General features: G+C 40.7%; 1 protein-coding gene across 2 annotated transcripts; it reads left to right on the top strand.

The window, feature by feature from the left end:
* Nucleotides 1-837: 837 nt before the first annotated feature.
* spns1 (SPNS lysolipid transporter 1, lysophospholipid) lies at nt 838-25,700 on the top strand. Of its 2 annotated transcripts, XM_083779321.1 has the most exons (14): nt 838-1,068; nt 3,505-3,614; nt 4,229-4,432; nt 5,725-5,790; nt 6,478-6,614; nt 11,068-11,219; nt 11,463-11,529; nt 12,524-12,666; nt 15,140-15,292; nt 16,302-16,491; nt 21,186-21,251; nt 22,328-22,426; nt 22,881-23,049; nt 23,801-25,700. In XM_083779321.1, the coding sequence occupies exons 3-14, from the start codon at nt 4,240-4,242 to the stop codon at nt 23,869-23,871; spliced, it is 1,506 nt and encodes a 501-aa protein (XP_083635447.1). In that variant the 5' UTR covers nt 838-1,068; nt 3,505-3,614; nt 4,229-4,239; the 3' UTR covers nt 23,872-25,700. The 2 variants fall into 2 exon arrangements, with proteins under 2 accessions (XP_083635447.1, XP_083635446.1); XM_083779320.1 differs by lacking the exon at nt 3,505-3,614.
* Nucleotides 25,701-25,943: the final 243 nt, after the last annotated feature.

Genomic DNA, 25,943 nt, shown 5'->3' with positions numbered 1-25,943 from the left:
AGTTGCCTCGCGGAGCCGTCTTTTGTCCAGTGTCCATTCTGGGTCCGGAAACGGTACTTTTTGTCAGCCTTGACCCCAGTAGAAGGTCTGCTGCTGTGAATTTTACACCTCTCCCGCTTAGCGGAGAGTGGGGTGTGGTATAGGACATCTCCCCGAACGCGTGGGTATGTCCAGATAGTTGCCTTGCGGAGCCGTCTTTTGTCCAGTGTCCACTTTATAAAGTCCATGCACTCCAGTGAATAGCATTTATCCATTTAGATAACTTTATTATTATTATTATAAGGATTTAATTACTTATTCTTACACAGAAACATAATGTGTGTCTTATAGCATCATATAGCATCATTTAAATGCTTAATTTGTAGTTTTAATGTGCAAATTAAACTTTTTTTCAATACTCTAGAGGGTACTCTTATTTTGAAGAGATCGTCCACCGGAAGTCTTAAATTAGCTCACTAGATTAGCTCACTAGACGCTGCCCTCAAAGGGCACCTATACTGCAGGGCTGCAATTCGAAACTGACCCCCGTAAAATCTGAATCCCCCACCCACCCCTTTTCACCCTCAATCACTATATGTTTTCCTCCCCTTTTTACCTCCTCTATGATGATTTCCTGTGTTTTGTGCTTGAAATCTACTGTAATTCTCCAATATGTTAATAAATACTTCAATCAATCAGATCATTTCCCCCCGTAAAGGCAATACTCAGGGGAGAACAGCGACCTCTGCAGGAGACATACTTCGTTAGGTCACTGATCTCAGCGCAACACCCGTAGAGGGTAACCCTTCATTACAAAAGTCACGTGAGCGCGAACGACGCGGAAGTGTGTTTTTTAGGATCCATCATGGCGGCAGCACCGAGAAGAATGAACACTCAAAGTGCGTTGTTATTGTTGTTGTGATAGAAAAAATAAAGACAACACGTCGTCATCATCACCGCTCTGTGTTTTTATCACGAACCGTTTTAATTAAAACATTCTCGACATGAGGTTTTAAATATAGAGCTTTAAATAGAGCAGAGCGACGCTGACGAAAAGAAGACTTCAGTCCTGACTCATCCTCTCTGAAGGTAAACAACCTGCACCTTTCATCTACTTTATTTTATGGTATATTTATATATATATATATTAAACAATTCCCATTCGGGTTTCTTTCAAACGTGAGATACAAATATACACATCACTTAATAATAATAATAATAATAATAACAATAATACTAATAATTAATAAATATTATTATTATGGTTTAAAAAAAATGTCAACAATAATAAATAATAACATGTGTCTAACATTAAAAACAGTAATTACAAAGAGGAACTAGTCCTATATTTACCAACGTTACTGTAATAATATTATAGTAATGTCTGTGCAAGTTGGCTGACGCGCCATAAACAAATGTATTACCCATGATTGATTGGAGTCATTCAAGTGTATTAGTAGCCACTAGCCAGCCCATAACTCCTGCCCTGTCATGCAACCAGTTAAACCAGCGTCGTGTAACAATGAATATATGAGTCAAATAAAACCCAATATGAACACTGCTCAACATCAAATGTTTGTTTGGTTTGGTGCAGTATTGGGGGTGGGGTTAATTAACAGCATTACATTACATTATAATTGATGATTATAGTATGATGATGATGATATGATGATTGTCATAGTTAGACTCATAGTCTGTAGATATTGATGTCTCCCAGGGGCCTAAACTAGTGAGTGACTTTATGAACCCTGTTGTAAAGTGCTTTTGCATGGTTTGTCCACATTCCACAAAGCAACATTTCGTTTGAAATGTACCTGCATTCTACATACTGTGAAATAGACATTTCAATCAAAACCATAGCAAATCTCACTACGTAAACATTTGAATTGTAATGTATGGAATGTGTTTTTATTTTTTATTTTTCTTCTACAAAATTGCTGGGAAAAACAATATAGCCTATATATAATTTTGAAATGATTAAAAACAAAATGTAGGAAACAAAAAAATAACGGGACCCATACACATTTCGGACCCAACTATGGTTCTCCTGATTGGATCGGAAATTGGCTTCTCATGATTTTTAAAAGATCGGGATCGGGGAGAAAAGATCAGATTTTTAATTCTCTAATGTAAATCTCAAAGATTTACATTAGAGATTTACATTAGAGAATTAAAAATATAAGCAATGAGATTTTGTAAAAACTGTGTTTATGCTAGTTGTTTTCCTTCTGGTCCTAGTCATAGATCATCAAACAAAGGCTAGTCACACTCGGAGGTGTGAAAAACACCTATGATGAAAACAAAAGGAAATGCATAAACTGTAGAACTGTATTCACTCTTTTGTTTCTCTGTATGTGATCTGGACCGTGAGTCTGTAATAAAGATTGAATTGAACTCTAATTAACCAATCATCAATTATTTTGCAATGATTCCATGCTTTCGTAGAAAGAAAAAAATCCACACAATGACAGTCATTCTAATAAAATTATAGTCACACAACAGACTACACTAGAGTGACATAAATTATGATATTTGCTATTGTGATATAGCATAAGTGTTATATAAAAATATAAAGATCGGATCGGGAAAGATCGGTATCGGTATGTCTCGAGTCAAAATCAAATGATTGGATTGGGAGCAAAGAAACGTGATCAGGACACCCCTAGACCCAACCTTGGGTCCCGACCCACTGTTTGGGAACCAGTGTTCTAATCTAAAATATGCTGGGAAGAGGGACGGAGATTACTCCGTCCCTCTCCCCACTGCATTCCACATCAAAGTATTGGTGTTCTTCACTAATGTACTCAGGAAAAGAAAGACAGATAAGCGGGAGGGGGGTGGGGGGTGGGGGGGGGGTGGTGTGTGCTGTGCGTGTGCACTTCACCACAGCAGTTAAGTCTATTTAATCATTCATACAAATAATCGAAATACAGAAAAATGGCTGATCTACGTACGATCATCACAAATTCACAACACGTTGACGTACTTTTGTGCAACACCGTTGCACGACAAAGTATAAAACATGTCTTAGACGCATGAATAAATAATCATGTTTGATTCATTGATGTCTAAACATTACACATCATCAGCATAGGTGTAATTATTCAATTTATCCATATAATAGGGATGTCCCGACCACGTTTTTCAGATCCGATTTTGAGTATCTGCGGATACCGATTTTTCCCGATCCGATATTTATATTGCACGTTTATGCCATATCACAATGGTACAATTATCCCAAATCACAGACAATATCCCGTCTAATATCATGATTTTGGATATAATATTGATACTAGGGATGTCCCGATCACGTCCAGATCCGATTCCGATCATTTAAAAATGGCGTGATCGGTCCGATTTCCGATGACGTGAATGGATCGGGACAACCCTACCCACAGTACAGTGTCCGCATAACCTATAGTTAGTTTCACTAAGTCAACACATTTCAGAGAAAGAGGCTGTCATTACTTCCCTTTCCTGGCTGCCGTCTTCCAATGCCATTCTCTCCTGTTCCCTAAACTCTAGTGACTATAATGCCCTGTCAGCACACACTGTCACTGACATGACTAAACACCTACTGCTGCTACTAATAATAGGACCTTTTTGATAAGTAGAGGGGGCTTTATCCACAGAAGGTAAGGCTGTCACAATTACACATTATAAGTTGACGATTAATTGTTAAATAATTGTGATTGATTTAATTGTGGTTTTGCATTGAACTTTGGAATGTTAAAAATGTGTATTTCTGTTTGCCTTGTAGACTTCGTAAGCACAAATTGCACAGGGCAGATATAACATGTTTGTTTCTTTCCCCCCAAAAAATCAATACACTTCGTTCGTGACGTGTTGTGAGCTTGTAGATCAACCATTGCCGCTATTTTTGAAAAATGTTTGGAAATGTATGCACATTTTTCAACATGGAACTGCAAAAATAATTGTAATTATTTCAAATAATTGCGATTAGACTATTGTGTAATAATTGTAACAGGCCTAGGTAAGGGTTATAGTTAACTGAAACAAGAATGGACACATTATGATTCTTTCCTCTTCTCCTCTGGAGTTTAACCTGGTATCTGCCAAGTTGGAAGTGGTTTAAATATTCAGCTGCTTTTTGCTGATTTTTAAATCTCTGTGTGTGATTTGTTCAGCCAGCCCTTGCCTCGACAACCGTGACTTTCAGTAATGTTTTGCTGAGCGACACAGTTGTGTGCGGCAAAGACTTAGCCCTCTTTGTACTTGCACCCCCCAGCGCCAGCCGTCATGTCTCTGCGGGACCCGGCGTCGGACTCGGCGCCCTTCCTATCGGACGAGAGCGATGCGGAGGGGGCGGAGCAGGAGGATCGGGACGAGGACGAGCCGGCCAGCGGTGTAACCGATGTCAGAGCGGCGCTCACTGTCGGCATCCTCTGTTACATCAACCTGCTCAACTACATGGACAGGTTCACGGTGGCAGGTAACACAGGATTACAGCCTGGCCACGGGTCCCCAGTGTCCCCACCTATTCATTTCAATGAAAGTTAAAGTAACCTAGGGTGCATTGACACATTTATCTTAAAAGTAAATATAAAATACGCAAAGTCAGCTTCATTTGATTTAACCACAAGCCTTAAAATGTGCACATGTTTAAGTAATGTATTAACTTTCGTAAAAGAGCTAATCTAAAAGCTAAGTAATGTAATTTTCGAATCTGTTGTGGAATTTCTCAACCAGTAATGATTGAGGATGAATTGTCTGAGACACTTCGTGCTGTAAGATATAAGTTTAATACATGAGCATTAACGTACATGAAACATTCATTGTGATGGACGGTACAGTAGTTCTCTGGGAGAGAGCCTTTTTACAGAGATAAGAGAGGAACTCTCTTGTGACTAAGCTGTACCCAAAACAGGCCTGTGCCATGACATCTTGACGCTGATATTCAGATGGTCTTAACAACAAACAATAATAATATTAATATTAAAATAACACTATAATGTATCTGTACCTGAATTTCTCCTCAATTGCTCCACATACTGTAATGTGTACAGTTTAGGTGCAGTTCCTCCAAAAAGCTAAAAAAAAGAAATAGACTAGACAAACGAATGGGAGCGCCAGAACATATCAGGGGGATGTAATCAATTTAGCGTCGTCCATAGTACACCAAGAATGATCAGCTTTTAAAGATAACTACATGGATTAAAGTTCTCAGTTGCCATGACTGATTTCAGTCATTTGGATTCCATATCTTCTATGGAAGTGTGTCACACACTGCAGATAGCCAAGCTCACAACGCGTCACAGTGTGTGAGCTTGTAGATTGGCCTTAGTTTGGTTATAAGTTATTTTGAATGTGTTAGACTAGCAACAATACATAACATCTTCCATAAAACCAGGTTAAAGCCGCAATCTGGTGATTTCTTCAACTAGTTGGCTGTATGTGTAACAGCAAGAACATAGGTTTAGAATTAAACTACACCATTTCCAGTTAGTTGATGATTTGAGTATCTACACAATTTGCTGTCTGTTCGTTCATCAAACCCCGCTTGAAGTGATCCCAACAATAATTGCTCATGGACTCAACCATCTGCTTGAGTTAGATTAATTAAAAAATTTAAAAAGCAGCATTATAGTTATTGTTCTTGGTGTGGACGGCCCTTTGTCTTAAGTATACATGTATGATCACTGATTAGACGTATGAGCAATCATTACACAAACACAAAGTAATCAATCCTCTGTCTCCTCCATGTCCTTCCTCTCGCCCTCCCAGGCGTTCTTCCAGACATTGAGCAGTATTTCCAGATCAATGACGAGAAGTCCGGCTTGCTCCAAACAGGTGTGACATGCATTCCCATTCCCATTCATTTCCGACATGGCAACTGGCTTTTCTGAGCATTTCTAATCATCCGTTTAACCATTTAAACCAGCATTTTAGATTTTAGCATTGGCTATTCAAAAATAGCAGATTATACAAGCTTGTACATCTGCTATTTGTATATTTTAGAACTACTGAATTAGAAGGTATTTGTGTAATATAATGGGTTAAAATCATCATGCATGCATGGTTTTAGTCATTCTCATTCATGTTCCTCCCAGTATTGATTTTGCTTTAGTGTTAATCAAAGTTTTAGTCGACAAAATATCATATGATTTTATTCGACTAAATGTACAGTTTATTATGTCGACTAAAAAGTATTTTGGCAGGCCTTGATGGCGTCATAATGCCCGATTTTACACTTGGTTGCCTTCTGAAAATAGCAGATCTACAATCTCACAACGCGTCACAGCACCCGAGCACAACCAAACATAAAATTACTTGTCTTTTAGTTCTACTGGATCTCTTCTGCAATAGTCAACATTTTAATGTCGTTTGAATCTGTTCCAAAATTGTCACTATATTTAGTGACAATTCATCGCAGCTTATTTCCTATTTAGTTTTCGGCAGTGAAAATAGCTAGTCGCCGACGGATTTTTTTCCCGGTCTGTGAAATGAACACCGGTCCCTTCCTCCCTCCCCACGCAGTGTTCATCTGCAGCTACATGTTCCTGGCTCCGTTGTTCGGTTACCTTGGCGACCGCTACAACAGGAAGGTCATCATGAGTGTGGGCATCACCATGTGGTCACTGGTGACGCTGGCCAGCTCCTACACGCCCCAAGAGGTGAGTGGGAGCGCTGCATGCCTCCAAACGGTATCTTTTATCCCATTAATAAGACATGGAACGCATCTGTGTCACCTTAGCGTTTAACCTAATCTTTAGGTCAGAAATGACCAATTGTATTCCAACAGGAGAGAGAACTCTTACTAACTCAGTCAGGATACAGGATAAACAAGTGAAATTTCAAAGTAAAGGAGAAGAAAAAAACAATAAATGATGACATACCGGTAGTCATATTCTCACCAGCTGCTTTATAACTGCAGCATTGGCATAGCATAGTAGACCACTGCTGCAGCCTGTTAAAGTTATATCATGGGTTGTTGCTTGCTGTCGTCAATTTCCACATAGCTTAGTGTGGGAGCGTTGTGTAGTGTAGTGTAGTGTGACTGTGGTGTTCATGCCGTTGCTTGCTATAGGACTCTGCCGTTTAGACGATGGGTTCTTTCTTCCTGAAGAAGTGTCTGGTAGCCTAGAGACGAGCCAGCCAATCAGGACTAGGTCGAGTAAAGGTAGCCATAGCCATACCGAGAGGATATAGACCAGCTGGTAAAAAGACAAAATTGGAACTGGAACATTCTCTGTTTATTAAAGAACTGGAGAGATGTCGGGAGACCTCTGTTACTGAACAAACACTATAGCAATGAGTACTATCAGAATATAGAGATGTTTAACACATATTACAAAATGTAAAAAATAAAATAAAATAAAATCATAAATATTAATTTCATAATTGTACTTATAGAATTCTAATATTCCTTTTGAGTAAGTGGTTCGGCACAGTGTCTGCTAAACGGGCAGCTGCTAAAAGCCTAAATAGTAATTAAGCAATAAGATGGACTCGAGGTCATGCTTTATCCTGGTTATTGGAAGCATGGCTGTGCAATTAGATCACTTTCAGCCCTCCAGAATATCATTCTGCATTGTTTACCGGTAACTATAGGCCACTGTTTCTCAATGTCGGGCCCAGGGACCACCAGGGGGTCCCTCAGATGAACCGTTGCAGGTCTAACTCTGAGAGGGTACAGATGGAACTAAATGGACCCATTTCGGGTCCATTTGGTTCCATTGTGTACCCTCTCAGAGTTATAACTATGGCTTAAGCTTGTAACAAAGCCTCCCTAACCCATAACCTCACACAAACCTAGCGTATGTATAATGGTCATTATTGCGACATTTGTAATGTTCAATGGTCAGCCATAGTGCTCAAACAGTCAATTCAATTCAATTCAAAGGGCTTTATTGGCATGAGAAAACATACGTTTACATTGCCAAAGCAGAAAGAACAATACAGCAATACAATCAAAACAAAAATTATGTACTTTGTCAGAATCTTCAATAGATCAACTTCTATGTACCAAGATCACTCGATGCAGGTATAGTGCAGGAATATACACAATGATTAGTCTTTACGGTGGTTGTGTTCCATTTGATATCCTTCTCCTATCCTATCAAATCTTGCTGCTGTGTTTGCACATTGTTGTACTTCGCCCAGCAGATATGGGAGTTTTTTGTCATTGGTCATGTTTTCAAAATCTCCGTGTGTGGTTGTAATCTGTGGGAAGTATGTGTCTCTGATGTCTTGGTACAATGGACAGATGGTTAGGAAGTGTAGCTCGGTTTCCACTTAATTTAGTGTGCAGTGGGTGCATAGTCTGTCTTCTCTCGGGATACAGGTCTGCCTATGACGGCCTTTCTCGATCGCGAGACTGTGCTCACTGAGTCTGTACCTAGTTAAGATTTTTCTTTGTTTTGGGTCGGTCACAGTGCTCAGGTATTCTGCCACTGTGTATTCTCTGTTTAGGGCCAGATAGCATTCTAGTTTACTCTGCTTTTGTGTTGCTTCTTTCCAGTGTGTCAGATAGTTTTCCTTTTGCTGTTTTATAATTTGGTTTAGTCCAATGGGTTTTCTATCTCATGGCTCTGTTTGTGTTTGTGCCTGGAGTTCCAGGGCCAGCTGGCTGAGGGGGCATCTCTCTAGAGTTTCACTGTGTGTGAGTGCCTTGTTATGGAGTGCATCTAGGTCACTTTCTTTTAGGTGGTTGTAGAACTTAAGTGCTCTCTTTTTTATTTTGATTATGAGTGGGTATCGTCCTAATTCTGCCCTGCATGCATTATTTGGTGTTTTTCGCTGGGTACGGAGAATGGATTTGCAGAATTCTGTGTGTAGGGTCTCGGTTTGGTGTTTATCCCATTTTTCAAGGTCATGGTTTGCTAATGGTCCCCAGATCTCGCAACCATAGAGGGAAATTGGTTCTATCTCAGAGTCCAGTATTTTAAGCCATGTTTTAATTGGGATGTCTATTTTGATGTTTCTTTTGATGGCCTAGAATGCCCTTCTTGCCTTGTCTCTCAGGTCCTTTACAGCTTGGTTGTAGTTCCCTGTGCTGCTGATGTTTAGGCCAAGGTAGGTATAGTTTTTAGTTTGTTCTAGTGGGATTGTATTTAGGAAAAAGTTGTGGTTTTGGCGGCTGGGCCTTTTTTGAAATATCATGATTTTAGTCTTGGTTAGGTTCACTGTCAGGGCCCATGTCTGGGAGAATTTGTGTAGGAGATCAAGTTGCTGCTGTAGTCCTTCCTTGGTTGGGGACAGCAGCAGCAGGTCATCTGCGTAAAGTAAGCATTTGATTTCTGTGTTTGCCAAGAGGATGCCTGGAGCTGTAGACTGTTCTAACGTTTTTGCTAACACGTTTTTTGTGTTGGACTCAGGCTGCATCCCTGTCTAACTCCACGGCTTTGGGGGAAAAAGTCTGTGTGCTTTTCGCCTATTTTGATTGCGCATTTGTTGTTAGTGTACATTGATTTTATGATGTCATAGGTTTTCCCCCCAATGCCACTTTCCAACAGTTTGTACATCAGACCCTCATGCCAAATTGAATCGAATGCTTTTTTGAAGTCGACAAAGCAGGAGAATAATTTGCTTTTGTTTTTGTTTATTTGGTTGTCAATTAGGGTGTTGAGAGTGTAAATGTGGTCTGTTGTGCGATATTTTGGTAGAAAGCCAATTTGTGATTTGCTCAGGACATTGCTTTCTGTCAGGAAATTTTGAATTCTGTGGTTGAGGATCATGCAGAGTATCTTTCCGAGGTTGCTGTTTACACAAATCCCGCGGTAGTTATTTGGGTCATATTTGTCTCCACTTTTGTGGAGTGGCGTTATCAGCCCTTGATTCCATGTGCTGGGGAAAATCCCAGAGCTGAGCATGATATTTATGAGTTTTAATATGGCCAGTTGGAATTTGAGGTCGGTGAATTTTATCATTTCATTTAGAATTCCGTCTGCCCCACAGGCCTTCTTTGTTTTAAGTGTTTTTATTTTGTCTTGTAGTTCTTTTAGGTTGATTTGGGAATCTAGTGGATTCTGGTAGTCTTTTATGGCTGACTCTAGGTTTTGTAGTTTATCTTTTATTTGTTTTTGTTCTTTGTTCTTCTCGATTGGGCCAAAGAGGCTCGAAAAATGGTTCACCCATATATCTCCATTTTGGATGGGTAATTCGTCCTGTTTTAGCTTATTAAGTCTGTTCCAGCTTTCCCAGAAGCTGTTTGTCTGTATGGAATCCTCAATATCTTGCAGTTGGTTTCTAACATGTTGATCTCTTTTTTCTTTTACTGTGTTCTTGTATTGTTTCAGTGTTTCCCCATATTGGAGACGTGTGTTGTGGTTGTCTGGGTCTCTGTGTTTTTGGTTTAATAGTCATTATCGTACCATTTGTCATTCTCAACATTTTTTCTGGCTTTCTTGTTTGATACTTTTAGGTTTGCTAGTGAGGCTGTAAGTTCGAATATATAATTGAGGCCTTCTACTGCCCTGTTTACACTTTCACTGTTTTCTTCAAAGGTTTTTTCTAGGAACTGGTCCAGTTGTGATTGGACTTGTTTTTGTCTAATAGCATTTTGGAAGGCAGTCATCATACATATGGAATGTGTTTCACAATAACAATCTATTGTTTTTTTGTTTAGTTTTTTGTTTCTTTTTGCAGTTCAGGTCATGTCTGTAGGTTGCCCATAGAAGGCTTCCAACAATTTGGGATGCCCAAAAAAGCAGCTAAACGGCTTGCAAAATTCTGTGCTTTCTCTGATATTGTTGTAGTCAAATATGTTATTAATACTTACAGCATGTACCGTATATTTGTCCAGGATTTTGCTGATTGTAGTATTTCTTTCTGAAATATTTGTGTGTCTCTACTTGCGTATCCTCTTATGTTAATTATTAAATATTAACACATGAAGACCTGAGGCCGATTCTACAAATTTCTTCTAAATCCTTAATAGTTTTCTGAAAAACGTATGTTTCGATGTCAGTGTTTCTCAAACATTTTAATGTCAAGAACTCTCAGTTAAAAAAAAAAAATCTTTCTAAAAATAAATAAATATATATAATAATATATATATAATATATATTTTAATATATTGGGTTATATATATAACCAGAGGTTAACTTAAAATGCGTGTTTTCTCAGCATTTCTGGGCCCTGTTGGTGACACGAGGTCTGGTGGGTGTGGGCGAGGCCAGCTACTCCACCATCGCTCCCACCATCATCGCTGACCTCTACGTCGCGGAGAAGAGGACACGCATGCTGTCCATCTTCTATTTCGCCATTCCAGTCGGCAGGTGAGACTCGCCGATTACCAGATGTGTGTATAATGTACTTTAGCAACAGCCAGACATTACTAATCAGTTAGACTACTAAAGCTATTCATTAATACTGTGTGTGCGTGCATGTGTGTGTGCGTGCGCACATTAAGATGACACCAGGTTGCTGGTGGATGTCTTAGGACACCATCGGGAGAAGTTCAGATTAGTTTTGTGTCACTTTGCAGGATCACATTGTTTTCGCTCTCGTCTTTTCCCCAGCGGTCTCGGCTACATCGTGGGGTCAAAGGTGGATGACATCGCCATGGACTGGCACTGGGCTTTGAGGGTAGGTTAATTCAGAAACATTCGTAGTCCAAAAACAAACTATGGGAAAAGAGACTTCTTCTGCAGTTCAGTCAGTGTGCATTGTATCTTGTTTGCCTTTGTCATGTGACACAGTGAGTTAACCAGTAGTTTGATCAAATCTGAAACACAATAATCTTGTACGCCAAAGTGGATAAACTGAAACACTAACCTATATATATAATATAATTCTACCTAGTATCAGGTTTAAATGCAGTTTTGACATTATTCTGAAATGACTCATAATAATCCCCCAGTCTGTGGCTTAGCTTGCTTCCTCATCCTTTATAGCAGCAGGACGAGGGTGAAAGTAAAACTAGTGAAACACGTTGACAAGCCAGCCACTTCTGTTCTGCTTCACACACATTCATCGTGGAACATAGTCCACTGTTCAGTGTTCACTTTTATTTTGCTGCTATTCTATACTGATTGTGTAACCCTGATGAGTCCAGCCGGATTGCATGGGCTTGTGTTTACTATAAGATTATTGATTGATTAGTTTATTGCAAATGAATTCAAAAGGATACAGGCTTGTTCTTTTGCCTTGTATTTTGCCCTGCCCCCCTTCCTTTTGGAAAAACGAAAAAAACATGACAAACGAAAAAAACACAAAACAAATGCATAAAAACTGACCAATACCAGCTCAATACATGCTGAGCTTGTAGATCTGCTATAAGCACATTTTAGTATTAATTTAGACACTGAAGACACTTCATATAGGCACTTGCTGCACTAGTTTATCTGTTGGATTTGGATATTAACTGTCACCATTACACATTCAGTTCTGTCTTGATGCGTGGACTGTAGTGATTTAATTTTTCATTTAATGATATTAAATGATATAAAAAAATAGCTGATCTAAGCTTGTAGAAGTATAAACATTTTTCAACATGGACACGATTATGACAAAATAATCGTGTTATCCTCAAATAATTGCGATTAGACGTTGTGACAACCCTGGTGGTGTGGTCCCTCAGGTGACTCCGGCCCTGGGACTCATCGCTGTGGTCCTGCTGATGCTGGTAGTCAAGGAGCCAAAGAGAGGCGCCGTGGAGGCCCGCCCGGAGCACCAGATGCACAGGACCAGCTGGGTGGCTGACATCAAGGCCCTCGTCAGGAAGTAGGTTTCCTCTGCCGCTCATATTTCTGCTGGGCTAGTAGTGAGTATCGAGTAGTGCTGCACAATTAATCGAAAAATAGATTGCGGTCTAGATTCAGACACCACCTATGCAATCTGAGCAAGAATTTTAGCAATTTGAGCAAGAATCGTGCAGCAATGTAGTTGGATGTCCAATTCATTTTAGTTACTCTTATGTTATTGCTACAAGAGAGAGACTTTATTTAACCCATTTAGGCCTGACATCAAAATTCACGATTTTTCAAAAATAGCAGACCTACAAGCTCGTAGCGCGCCACTCGGTAGCGCGCTATGAGCTTGTAGATCTGCTATTTTTCAATAGCTAAATTATAACATAATGTTTAAAACACCAAAAGGGGTTTAAGTCAAGCACTTTGATGTTGTTTGTATAAAGCCACAGTAGTTGGCTCCAGGTGCCACATTTTGAATGTAGTAATGTTCAGCAACTACAGACTAAAGACAATAAATATTTTCATGGAAAAAATGAGAATCGTGTGAGAAACGTGATCTCAATTCTTGGGGAGGAAAATCGAGATGGACATTTGAGCAAGAATCGTGCAGCACTAGTATCGGGGTCCATCCCTATGTTCCGTGCTTGCCAAAGGGGTTAGGGTTGTAAACTGGGAACATAGACCACTTGATCCCCAGCATATTCTAGGGGGAACATTGGCCTTCGAGATTTGGTGCAGACGGAAAAAAGTACAAAAAAAAGTCATCGCAGACTTGTTCTATGGCCACATTTTTCTTTGTTTTGAAAAAAGAAATAAGGCTATGTTTTGATTTTATATATTTAAAAACAAAATCGATCTACTTCCCTACAATGATACTAATTAAGGCACTGTTCAATTTAGTGTACAGTGATTCTCAAACTTTTTAATTTCAAGGACCCGCAACATTCTGAGAGTGTACAAATGGAAGCAAATACAGGTCCATTTGGTTCCATTTGTACACAGTACACTCTCAGAGTCTCAGACCCGTACGGGGCCATCTGGAACACACTCAAGGACACTTTGATACACACAGTGTTTCCAGTGAGCCAACGTGCACAATACAAGTTTGACCATAATGGAGTTAGTATAATCGGTAACACTGTGAAGGAAGTAATTATTTCCAAAATGCCATGTGTAAATAGAGCAAGTCAAAAACACCTGCATATTCATAGTGGAAATTGTTCACAATGCCTCGTAATGCAACGTGTTGTGAGCGCTTGGCAACCGTTGTAAATACAAGGATAGAATTAAAGTAAATAAAGAAAAATCAGCAACGTTGTCCTTTTAATTACGTCGCTAATTTGGCCTTCCTGGGAACTGACATTCAGCTCTATTTTAAACTCATCACAGAAAGACAGTGCAGTTGCAGTTTTTAGCTTGGCGTGTGTGTGTGTGCGTGTGTGTGTCCTATGATCACCAAGTAAAACTATGAGTTGGATATCCGAGCATATCAGAAATTTCTCCATATTTAAACTTTTTGTGTTTTTTCGTAAAATAACGCCCTACTTGATCATACTCCAGTGTCACACAAGTAGCAGCAAAAAAGTAGCAGATAGAAAGAAGCGACGTGTTTGGAGATTATCGATCTGCTACTTTTTATTTATTTAATGAATCCTGAAAAGTAACAGTAATTTAGGTAATTATTTATAATATTGTATTTGTACAGTACATTGAAATCAGTTTGGTGTCATTGAATCCATCTTTGGTTCATTCTGTGATTCACACTGAAATTCACAACGTGTCAACGAATGCGTCACATTGCGACGTGTTGTGAACTTGTGGAAGTGTAATTTTACGCTAAGATGTACTTAGCATTAGGCTCAGGGAAACAACACAGTATTTTAAGTATTTAATTATATAAAGTTATATATCATCATCATCTTCAGTTAATAATCCATTTAATAAACTTTATTTGTAAAGCAAAAGTGGTCTTTGGTATACCACTACAAAAACTGGAGCTTGCCCACCCTCGCAATGAGTGCAAAATGCTAAAGTTTTTTATTGTCTCTTGTGGGGTTTTACATTGAAGTAGGTCAAGGGCGGCTCATCATTGAACAAGTGTCAGCTGTGGCTGGACAAGTTTAATTTCTCCAAAAGCCCTTAAATAGATTGGAAGATGATATACAAGTACACCCTCTGGACATGACACTAGTATGTTGAGTTCACAATACAGTGGATGTTAAAAAATATTCTATAGGCCTACACTTTTTTTCTATCAAGATTTGTTTTCTTTATTTGTCATGTATATATTGCATGTGGAAAGGGTAGCTAATTAGCTTCAGCCTATACCGTTATTGGTCAAAACTATGTAATATGTATAATTCATTATTAATTTGTTATGCACTATTGCAGACAGTGTACTGTTACATGGTGAACTGATGACAAAAATAAAACATTGAAAAGTGAAGTGAATGTTCTGCTAACTAACTAATGTCATTAATTAATGTCCGTGTCGCCGCTTGCAGCCGCAGCTTCGTGCTGTCCACGTTTGGCTTCACGGCGGTGGCCTTCGTGACGGGCTCTCTGGCCCTGTGGGCGCCAGCCTTCCTCTTCAGGGCCGCCGTGTTCACCGGGGAGAAGGCCCCCTGCGTCCACACGCCCTGTGACACCTCCGACAGGTAAGAAGGCAACACCAAACATAAATGTTACTTTTAGACTTTGTCTACAAAAATGTATTCTGGCGGGCCTTGATGCCCTCGTAATGCTTGATTTTACAGTTGGTTGCATGCTCACTGAGCTCTGCTATTGAGCTGAGCAAACACTTGGAATGGGAGGAATAGAGGGGGAAATGGAATTGATGTTTATCTTTTCTTCTTTTTTGAGTGGTGCAACCACTCCTACAACCAGCTTGCAATGTCCTCGTACGTGTTTGTGTGTCTGTGTGTCTGTGTGTCTGTGTGTCTCGTACTTGTTTGTGTGTCTGTGTGAGCATGAGTATGTGACTTAAAAATAGCAGTAGGGGGCGCCAGAAACAGTGAGAGGGGTAGTGACTCTAATGAGAGAGAGTGAGAGAGGTAGTGACTCTAATGAGAGAGAGAGATAGAGAGAGAGAGAGAGGGGGGGGGGGGGGGGGGGGAATTGCACCACTCAGTTCACACGTGTGTGATTTTTTGTATTTAACTTGTAATGCTACTGAGATTTGTGCGCAACATTCTTGAAAACAAAGTATTGCATTACAGGTTTGAGCTGAAAGGCCCTTTTTAAAGTCAATGAAGTCACCCTAATTCAAGTGGAAAATGCTAAATTCTATATAATTTCAGGGCCATGTCAAGTGGTTTACCTGCCTGCACAGCCTTACCTTTTGTTTTAGGCACCCCTGTTCTGTATCTGTATGTCTTCTACACTAGTCCCTCCATAACATTTTAGTCTAGTTTTTATTTGTAGACGAAATTGTAATATATTCTTAGTTTTAATCGTCAAAGCTTAGTTTGTTTTGTCTTACTCTGTGCAAAAGGAATAAGGATACGGTATTTTTATTTATTTATTTATTTATTTTTTATCCCACGATTTTGTAACCCATTTTTTGTAACTATTTTCTAGATAGTTGATGGACATCTTTTCTGCGCAGCTTTAGTCGAGACTAAATGAACACCGTTCCTGTCCTGTTTTTTTTAAAAACTTTTCCAGCCTGTACTTCGGCATCATCACGGTGGTGACCGGCGTGCTGGGCGTGTGGAGTGGCGTGGAGCTGAGCCGCTGGCTGAGGATCCGCACACCGCGGGCCGACCCCCTGGTGTGCGCCGCTGGCCTGCTGCTCTCCGCCCCCTTCCTCTACCTGGCCATCGTGTTCGCGCAGTCCAGCACCATCGCCACATACGTGAGTAGGACTTTCGCCATTACACATTTAAGTTGGCGATTAATAGAGGGTATGCGTATGCATAAAGTGAGCTGCAAAATGAGTTTAACGTCGTTTAATACAATCAGATCATTTTTTTACCACTCAGTAGGCGTTTCCGCATAACTTCGGGTATGTCACACAACTAATTGCAATTAACACAATTTATTTTTTCTTTGCATTGAACATTGGAGCATTACATCCTGTATATCTGTTTGCCTTTTAGGCTTCGTAATCAAAAATTGCACAAATTGCACAAATAGTTGATTCACAGCGGTGCACACACTTTTTTTAATTGAGAGCTACTTTCAAAATGACCGGCTCAACAAGATCTACCCACTGAATAAAATATTATACCATTGCTGAAAATGGAATAGCGGCACAGCTGGCGTTACATATACAGTAAGACAAATGCACTTGGAATGGGAAATAGAAGGGGAGAAATTGAATAGGAAGGGTTTTTTTTGTACTTAATTTGTAATGATACAGACGTTTGTGCACAGCAACACTCTTTAAAACAAAATATTGCATTGTGGGTTTGAGCTGACAGGCCCTTTTTGATGTCAATCAATTAAGTTTTAATTCGAGTGGCAGATTCCAAATGTTCCATGTCATGTGATCTACCTGCAAACCCTTTGTGATCTACTGGTAGATCGCAATCTACCTTTTGGGCACCCTCTACAAGCTTACAAGTTACATTATCCTGTTGTAAGCTTGTAGATCTGCTATTTCTGCTATTTTTGAAAGATGTTTGAATTTATTTATTTTTTGTAAATTAGCGCCATACTTGATCATTCTAAAGAAGTAGGTCGGGAGTGACTTATTGTCAGTATCAACCAGTAAGACGCGGGAGTCTGTCCCCGTTACAATGCTCTAGAGCCCTGGGAGATGGAGTCTGTCCCTGTTACAATGCTCTAGAGCCCTGAGAGATGGAGTCTGTCCCCGTTACAATGCTCTAGAGCCCTGGGAGATGGAGTCTGTTCCTGTTACAATGTGCTAGAGCCCTGGGAGATGGAGTCTGTCCCTGTTACAATGCTCTAGAGCCCTGGGAGATGGAGTCTGTCCCCGTTACAATGCTCTAGAGCCCTGGGAGATGGAGTCTGTCCCTGTTACAATGCTCTAGAGCCCTGGGAGATGGAGTCTGTCCCTGTTACAATGCTCTAGAGCCCTGGGAGATGGAGTCTGTCCCTGTTACAATGTGCTAGAGCCCTGGGAGATGGAGTCTGTCCCCGTTACAATGTGCTAGAGCCCTGGGAGATGGAGTCTGTCCCTGTTACAATGTGCTAGAGCCCTGGGAGATGGAGTCTGTCCCTGTTACAATGTGCTAGAGCCCTGGGAGATGGAGTCTGTCCCTGTTACAATGTGCTAGAGCCCTGGGAGATGGAGTCTGTCCCTGTTACAATGTGCTAGAGCCCTGGGAGATGGAGTCTGTCCCCGTTACAATGTGCTAGAGCCCTGGGAGATGGAGTCTGTCCCTGTTACAATGTGCTAGAGCCCTGGGAGATGGAGTCTGTCCCAGTTACAATGTGCTAGAGCCCTGGGAGATGGAGTCTGTCCCTGTTACAATGTGCTAGAGCCCTGGGAGATGGAGTCTGTCCCCGTTACAATGTGCTAGAGCCCTGGGAGATGGAGTCTGTCCCTGTTACAATGTGCTAGAGCCCTGGGAGATGGAGTCTGTCCCCGTTACAATGTGCTAGAGCCCTGGGAGATGGAGTCTGTCCCCGTTACAATGTGCTAGAGCCCTGGGAGATGGAGTCTGTCCCCGTTACAATGCTCTAGAGCCCTGGGAGATGGAGTCTGTCCCTGTTACAATGTGCTAGAGCCCTGGGAGATGGAGTCTGTCCCTGTTACAATGTGCTAGAGCCCTGGGAGATGGAGTCTGTCCCCGTTACAATGTGCTAGAGCCCTGGGAGATGGAGTCTGTCCCCGTTACAATGCTCTAGAGCCCTGGGAGATGGAGTCTGTCCCTGTTACAATGTGCTAGAGCCCTGGGAGATGGAAGCTCCCAGTATTTAATTTCCTGCATGACTTGCCACACCCAAGTCGTGCTACTCATATGCTGTTGGCGATGCTCGGGGTCGAACCCATGACCTTGTCGTCCAAAGGCGAGGGCTCTACCGACTGAGCTACCCGCATACTAAAGTGACAAAAAAGTTACATAGTGCCGCTCTGAGGGTGAAAAAGAAAAATAGAAAAAAATAAATAGCTGTCCATTCTATCTGGTTAAAAGCCATTGTATAATGTGTTTTTAAAACAGTTTTAAAAGTGGACATTGGATCTGTAAGAGTCTAGCCATCTATAAGGGAGAGTGTGATTTGTCTTGAGTAAATATATCTCTACATGTTCACAACCTGTCATGATGCAACACATTACTTACCAGCTTGTAGATTGGCTGTTGGGTTTTCTTTCGCCCCTATGACGTCGTGATAGTCGTACTACAAATGATGACATAGGGGTTTTAAATACCTAAAATATATATATCGTCTAGCGGGTGGAAACCTTGTTATGTGCTATACAGTTACTGGCAAAAGTAGCAGATCTACAAATCTGCTATGTTTAATGCTTTTGTGTGATCAAATATGGCGTTAATGTAGACAAAACGTTAGAATATGGCAACGATATATAAAGTGAATGCAGCCAAAATCACTGGATCAGATTATAAAGGAAAATGTGTTCAATGAAACCAAAGCAATCAGTGCTATTACTGTACAATGACAACATAGTTCACTTCAGGCTGCCGGGACACTTTTACCACAGTTGAAGGAGTATTTACTAAGCATGCTGCTAATTACTGCCAGGGTCTTCTTCACCACATGCTTTCAATTTAGCAGCCGTTTACTAATTTGACTAATTGGAACACGCATAGCCACCCTGGCTTACAGTAATTTCAATGACTATGTTAGGGAAGTGGTTCTCAACCAGTGGTCCTTGAGGGGGTTCCGGGTGGTCCCGAACTAAATGATGGAGACCACCTGTGACCTGGTATAGATAGATCTTTAACTCTTGAGAGTGTAAAATGAAACCTAAAGCCAAATTCCAATACCGCAACTTTCACACTCGCTCACTCTCCTCGTGTCCTCCACTCGCTCCTTAGCCCCGCCCCCAGCGAAGAGGATACGATGCGAGGACAGAGTGGTGGAGTGGAATGTACTACGCTGTCATTTCAAAGTGACGGCAGTCACGGCACATTCCGCGATCACTTATGACATGTATCGATTCAATTCAATTCAAAGGGCTTTATTGGCATGGGGAAACATACGTTTACATTGCCAAAGCAAAAGTTGAGCAATACAATGTGTCACACATTATACAGTACATACAGCTGGATCACTGGAACCAGAGCCGTGCGTGCGTGCGTACACGCCCACACGGCTCCACTATGACACACAGTGTGGCTTCCCCCCAGTAGGCTACCTTCACATTCAGTAGATCCTGTGATTTATTTGTGGCCAGATGTAATTTCATGGGGTTTATTAGGACTATAGTAAATAAAAATAAAAAAATCTAAAACGAAAGAAAGCAGCAAGTGAAAAAAAAGAACACTCATCTTTTACTTTCTCTAATAACAACCTAAAACATGAACCTTGGTTGAAAAAAAACTAAAGTTGTCCTTTAAGGGTCCATTTGGTTTCATTTTATGCTGGAAATGTGCACTGTGATTGGCCAGTAGTCACTTTTGAGTGGCAGCGATACAGGTTGCTCCAATGAACTGCAGCAGCGAATGAAGCATTTAGGTTTCTTTCTGTATTTCTTTCCCTACTACTCTTCCATTGAGACGTTTAAATCCTGTGGTCTGGTAGGACACCTACTGGTTGAAAATAGGTATTGCATACAACTCAAATCAGAGCAACTGTCCTTACCTTGCATGCTCTCCATAATGGCTCAACGGTAAACATGTTGGTGCATTGTTAAAGTCAATGAATGTTCTTTGAAAAAAAAGTCTTTGATACTTGGAGTAAGCCATTAACACAATCTGTGCCGAATAGTAGCTTCCCGGTCGCTAGGCAATACAATTTCCATTTCTGTTTGCCTTTTTAGGCTTTGTAATCACAAATTGCATTGGGCAGTTATGCAAAATAACTTAAACAAAGAAATGACTGGCACATTTAATAATTTTATACTAAAAGTAAAAAAGTGAAGGGGCATTTACTCGCAACTCATTACAAAATGGTGCGCGACCCAAACATATTGGTCCGTTTGGGAAACGGTATACAGTATTAACCCTGTAAAACCCGGATTAATTTCTACTTGCAAAAAAGAGATTTCAACCGTACTACTACTTTTTACTACTAGGACTTATCAGAGGAAATGATGTAAAGAATATATTTTTTTGCTAAATGTATGCACATTTATTATAATTATTAAAATAATAATAATAGATTAATAAATAAAATATGTTCTAGACATTCTAATGATCACAAAACATTGCATAGAGTCCGGAGATTTTTAATTTGTGTGAATTTCAGCCTCTGTGGAGGGTATTTATATTGCAAATATCATGACCAATGGCATTGCAATGAACATCAATGATGACGTTTAGGTGAAAAAAGAACATAAAAAATATATATTAATGAATTAATTAAAATATGTTGTATTATTGCAACGCTGGCTGTTAGTGTTTGTGTAACGGCCCTTCAGGTTGTGACATCTCCTTTCTTCTGTCTTTATGCCTTCAGGTGTTCATCTTCCTGGGAGAGACCTTCCTGTCCATGAACTGGGCCATCGTAGCAGACATCCTGCTGGTCAGTCAGTTGTCACTAATGGGACTCTTGTCCCCTGTCATTTACACTGAATTCAGTCAGTTGCCAAGTCAAGAGCACAGCCCCACAGCAAACACACATGATTCTAATTCAAACCACTGGTTGTCAACCTTTTTGGGCTGGGGCCCTCTCAAAACAATTATATTTCAACTGGTGACCCCCCACCCCCACCTTGACAAGCACTTGGAAATTGGAATTGTAGGAGTTGAGGATTACTACAAGAAACTTGCCTACAAGCTCACAACGCCTCGTGTTGTTAGGCGTTGTGTGCTTGTAGATCAGCTATTTTCAAAATGTTTGGCTCTTTCTTATATCATTTGACAATTTGGCTAATGTTTGACCAGTTTCTTTTATAGTATTAGTTTTGATGCAGTAATGGGCTATTTTTATTCAATTTATTTTAAACTTTTGTTTGGTATTAAAGTGTCACTTCACTGTCATCTGGGGACCCTGCCAAAATCATGTGGGGACCCGACCTGGTAAAACATTGGCCAAATTGTCAAATACCATAAGAAAGAGCCAATAAAAAACCAGATACAAGTAGCTATTTTCACAATATTTATATGTGGTCAAAGTAAATGTAATGCCTCAACAAGTGCGTGTCAGGGTGGGCGTCCCCAGTTCACATATGATTATTTTGGGGGATCACAGACTGAAAAGGTTGAAACTCACTGCTCTAGCCCATTGACGCCTGGTGCAACGTATACGTTGTTCTACCCTTGATGCCGACGCGCTCTCTGTGTCTCATCAGCTATTGCGATACATGTAGCAACATAACTGTTTAAAAAAGAAATCATCAGAATTTTAAGGTTTTCAAAAACCTTAGGTCAGGCCCTAGAAGGCGTTCCCAGATTCGGCCTCAGGCATCAATGGGCTAGTAGGCCGTTCATTTACGAAAAACATAAAAAGTTTGAATATGATAAGAGGTTTCTGATCACAGCAGTATGGACAACAAGTTTCCTGAATTTTTATTTGGTATTTTTTGCTGTTGTTTCAGTGAGATGTGATGCTTAGTGTTTGGTCCCAACGGTGTGTGTTGTCCTTTGTGTTGTTCACAGTACGTAGTGGTTCCTACTCGACGCGCCACGGCCGAGGCCTTCCAGATCGTTCTGTCTCACCTGCTAGGAGACGCAGGCAGTCCTTACCTCATAGGATTGGTACGTTGTCACGCAAGCACGCACAGCTAGAGATGGTATGCCCATTCATGACGTGAGATTGTGTGATTCAAAGTGAGTTTAACTGTGTTCAATGCAATCGGATAGGACTTTTCTGTTTGGATGTATGGGCTGTCGAGGCCATTAAGTACTTGCCACTTTTGCCACTCAGTAACTTCCAGGTATGGTCCTAACTTCCGGGTATGATGATGATGTCACACGCATCCCTCTATACTAGAGTATGCGCCTCTCTAACGTGTGTGTGTGTGTGTGTGTGTGTGTGTGTGTGTGTGTGTGTGTGTGTGTGTGTGTGTGTGTGTGTGTGTGTGTGTGTGTGTGTGTGTGTGTGTGTGTGTGTGTGTGTGTGTGTGTGTGTGTGTGTGTGTGTGTGTGTGTGTGTGTGTGTGTGTGTGTGTGTGTGTGTGTGTGTGTGTGTGTGTGTGTGTGGTGTGTTCAGTTGTCAGACTCCATGAGGCAGACAGACTCGTACCTGTGGCAGTTCCGCTCGCTGCAGCTCTCCCTGCTCCTCTGTTCCTTCGTGGCGGTGGCGGGTGGGGCTTTCTTCCTGGCCACAGCCCTCTTCATCGAGAAGGACCGCCACCGCGCCGAGAACTTCATCCCCTCAGGTGAGACGTGCACACTCAGATGAGGTACAGCATATTTAGCCATCGGTGTCACTTTAAGGGGGAGAGGGGAGTTGCACCACCCAGTTCACACGGGTGTGATTTTGTTATAATATAAAATACATAGCCGGTTGCCGCCTGTGAGTTTTACGCCTTCAAAATAAGACTATGCACTGAAAAGATTGTGGCACTCGGTGAATTAAATGATTTAGTCTGCCATTTAATAAGTTAACGTCATACTTGATCATACTATTACTACAGCATTACAGGACACCCATAACTCTGAGAGTGTACACATGGAACCAAATGAACCTGTGCACTCTGAGAACACTTTTAGACCGAAGGACGTGTGGAAACGTCCAACCGACGGATTCATACAGAGTAAAAGCGGCCATATCTGCGCGGCACCCTGAGCTGTTATTTTGAAAGAAATCCTGATTGTGTTTCCAGTGAGCCAACATGCACAATAACAGCAAGTTGCCGTGTGGGTGGAGCTTAATTTACCTCCACCAGCTGTCTAAATACCCGGAAGAGACGCCTGTCGCTCGCGGCTTTTGGCATCTTCATGACTCCACTGTCTGGAAGCACCCTCTGTCTGACCAGAATGGAGAAGAGCCTTTATTAGTATGATCGGTAACACCTTTTCCAAAATCAGCATCAGGACACAGAAAGCTGGGATAAGCTCTTATTCAGCAGGCATTCGGTTGGGCTCTAATTTTAATCATCTTTTATTTATTTTATTTTATTTTTACAGATGACGAGCCAATCGTCGTGCCTAAGAGTGGCAGGTCCACCAGAGTGCCAGTGTCGAGCGTTCTGATTTGACGGAGGAAGGGCTCCTGTTGGACAGTATCTGCTCCGCACAGCCAATCAGGCAGCTGCATCTTTAAGGACTGTGGGCAGCGTTGGGAAAGCCCCCCCTCCCCCTACATCCAGAGAAGTTTTATATGATTATTTATTTTTACGTTTTAGTCGACTATTGATTTTACCTTGCCTCCTTCTGCCAAAAAGAGATGTTTTCAGTGCTTTGGAGGACACCTGGTGGCCATTTGGTGGCATAAACCAGGGACTAATTAAAGACAAAGACTAGCCAACAAATGGACAATATAAGCGATGTGGACTATGAAGCCACTCGCTTCACAAGTGCGTAATAGCACCCTCTACTGGCCCTGTTTATCTTTTATGAGACGGAAGTCCGAGTCTTTCATTACAGCACCAGGGGCCCACATGGACGCCTGGGAATCTGTAACTCTGAGAGTGTACAAATGAAACCAAATGGACCCGTAAGTACACTCTCAGGGTATAAATTAAGGGAGGATTTGACGGTGTAGATTTGGGTTCCGGTATGCTGACTCGGAAATCTGGCGCAGCGGGAGCTGTGATTGGCCACTGCGTTGTCATGGTAAAACCCGAACACATGCTGACATAGGTTTGATTGGTCGCACCAATTACCTCTTAACCACTTTAACCCTAGGTCATTATATTCAAAAGTTTTAATTATTTAATTCAAACGTTTCTTTCTGTCTTTCTGAAATAGGTAGATCTACAAGCTCAGAAGTGTTCAGGATGGGTGGGTGGGGTGGTATGGTATGGCCGTAAGAAACGCGTCCCTGAGCTTGTAGATCTGCTTATTTTTTTGGTGGTGGTGGTTTCAGTGTTTTATATAATATAAAAGTATTATTATAAATAATAATAATCCACCAATATAATCTTAATCTGTTTATCTTTAAGCAGTTTTATATTCCTCCTCATTTCCTTTCTTAAACGATGTTTGTATTACTTTTTAAAAGCCAAAATCCATCTCTCCATATCGCCGCTGTCGGGTAGGAACTTATGTGCAAAACCGTTCATTGTTATTGAACGTTTTTTTTGTGATTTAAAAATCACAATTCTTTTTAAAATAGCCGATTAGCCGCAAGCTATTCATTTACAAGAAAATCTTTTGAAACATAGAGATACAGGGTTTCTGCCTGACAGCAACGATAATCAGTTGTTTTGACCGTTTTATCCATAAACTGACTTATCATACAGAAAGTAACAAAGTTTGTCATTTATGTAATTATGTAAATCACTTATGTAAACATGAAGTTATATTCAACTTTTTTTTTTTTAGCCATTGATCCTGGTTGGGCTTTTGTTGTTGAATAATTGATTTCAGACACAAATAGTCAAAAATATATTCCAATATTTGGAGAATGACAAGTGTGCAACTGTAGGTTTAAGTTTGGTTTATGAGGAACGTTGGTTGAAGTTCCGGGACTGTGAAACGCACCCAGCCGGTTAAAGGCACTTTAAAGCGCTTCAAACATTTCAAAAGGACGTTTTATCAGAAGTAGATTTTGTTCCAGTTGTGTTGTTGGTTTGGATTTTTCAGGTTTTGAGATGTTAATGATGTGACAGAAGGTTATCAGGTCTTTAGTGTGCTTGGTTCAAGATGTCTGAGGAGAATCTATCAACTCCAGTGAAGACATTTAGGCTACATTTTACATAAAAAAAAACATGTATTATTATAATGGTTATGTTTTAAAGAAAAGAAACTGCAAAACTTTGAAATGATTGTCAGTTGTTGATATTTGATCGTGTTTGTTAACCTCTTATTTGTTTTAGATAATCTTTTTTGTGAACAATAAACAATGAGAATGATTGTAAGGAATGACTTTGGCTTGTGGGTCTGATTTGTCTGCCATTTCACTGTGGTGGCTTGTCTCGTGGGAATGTCTAAATACTCAATTAAATCTGAGTTTCTAATGCTGTCCTTCTCAAACTTTGTCATGCCAAGGAAGGGCCCCCAAATTGATGTTTTTGGCCACTGACCCCCCCCCCCCCCCCCCATCCTTGTGCCAGGGACGGCCAGAAGAGATGATTTCTGTTCATTCACAATTATTCAACATTTTACA

This window comes from Protomyctophum parallelum (genome assembly GCF_964188405.1).
Source record: "Protomyctophum parallelum genome assembly, chromosome: 13".
NCBI classification, from domain to species: Eukaryota; Metazoa; Chordata; class Actinopteri; order Myctophiformes; family Myctophidae; genus Protomyctophum; species Protomyctophum parallelum.
This window is presented reverse-complemented; position numbering and strand designations above follow the sequence as displayed.

Coding starts and splice junctions, on each gene's coding strand:
- spns1 (XM_083779320.1), top strand. CDS start 4,240: ATGTCTCTGCGGGACCCGGCGTCGGACTCGGCGCCCTTCCTATCGGAC. Junction 6,615..11,067: donor GCTCCTACACGCCCCAAGAG/GTGAGTGGGAGC, acceptor GTGTTTTCTCAG/CATTTCTGGGCCCTGTTGGT. Junction 23,050..23,800: donor CGAGAACTTCATCCCCTCAG/GTGAGACGTGCA, acceptor TTATTTTTACAG/ATGACGAGCCAATCGTCGTG.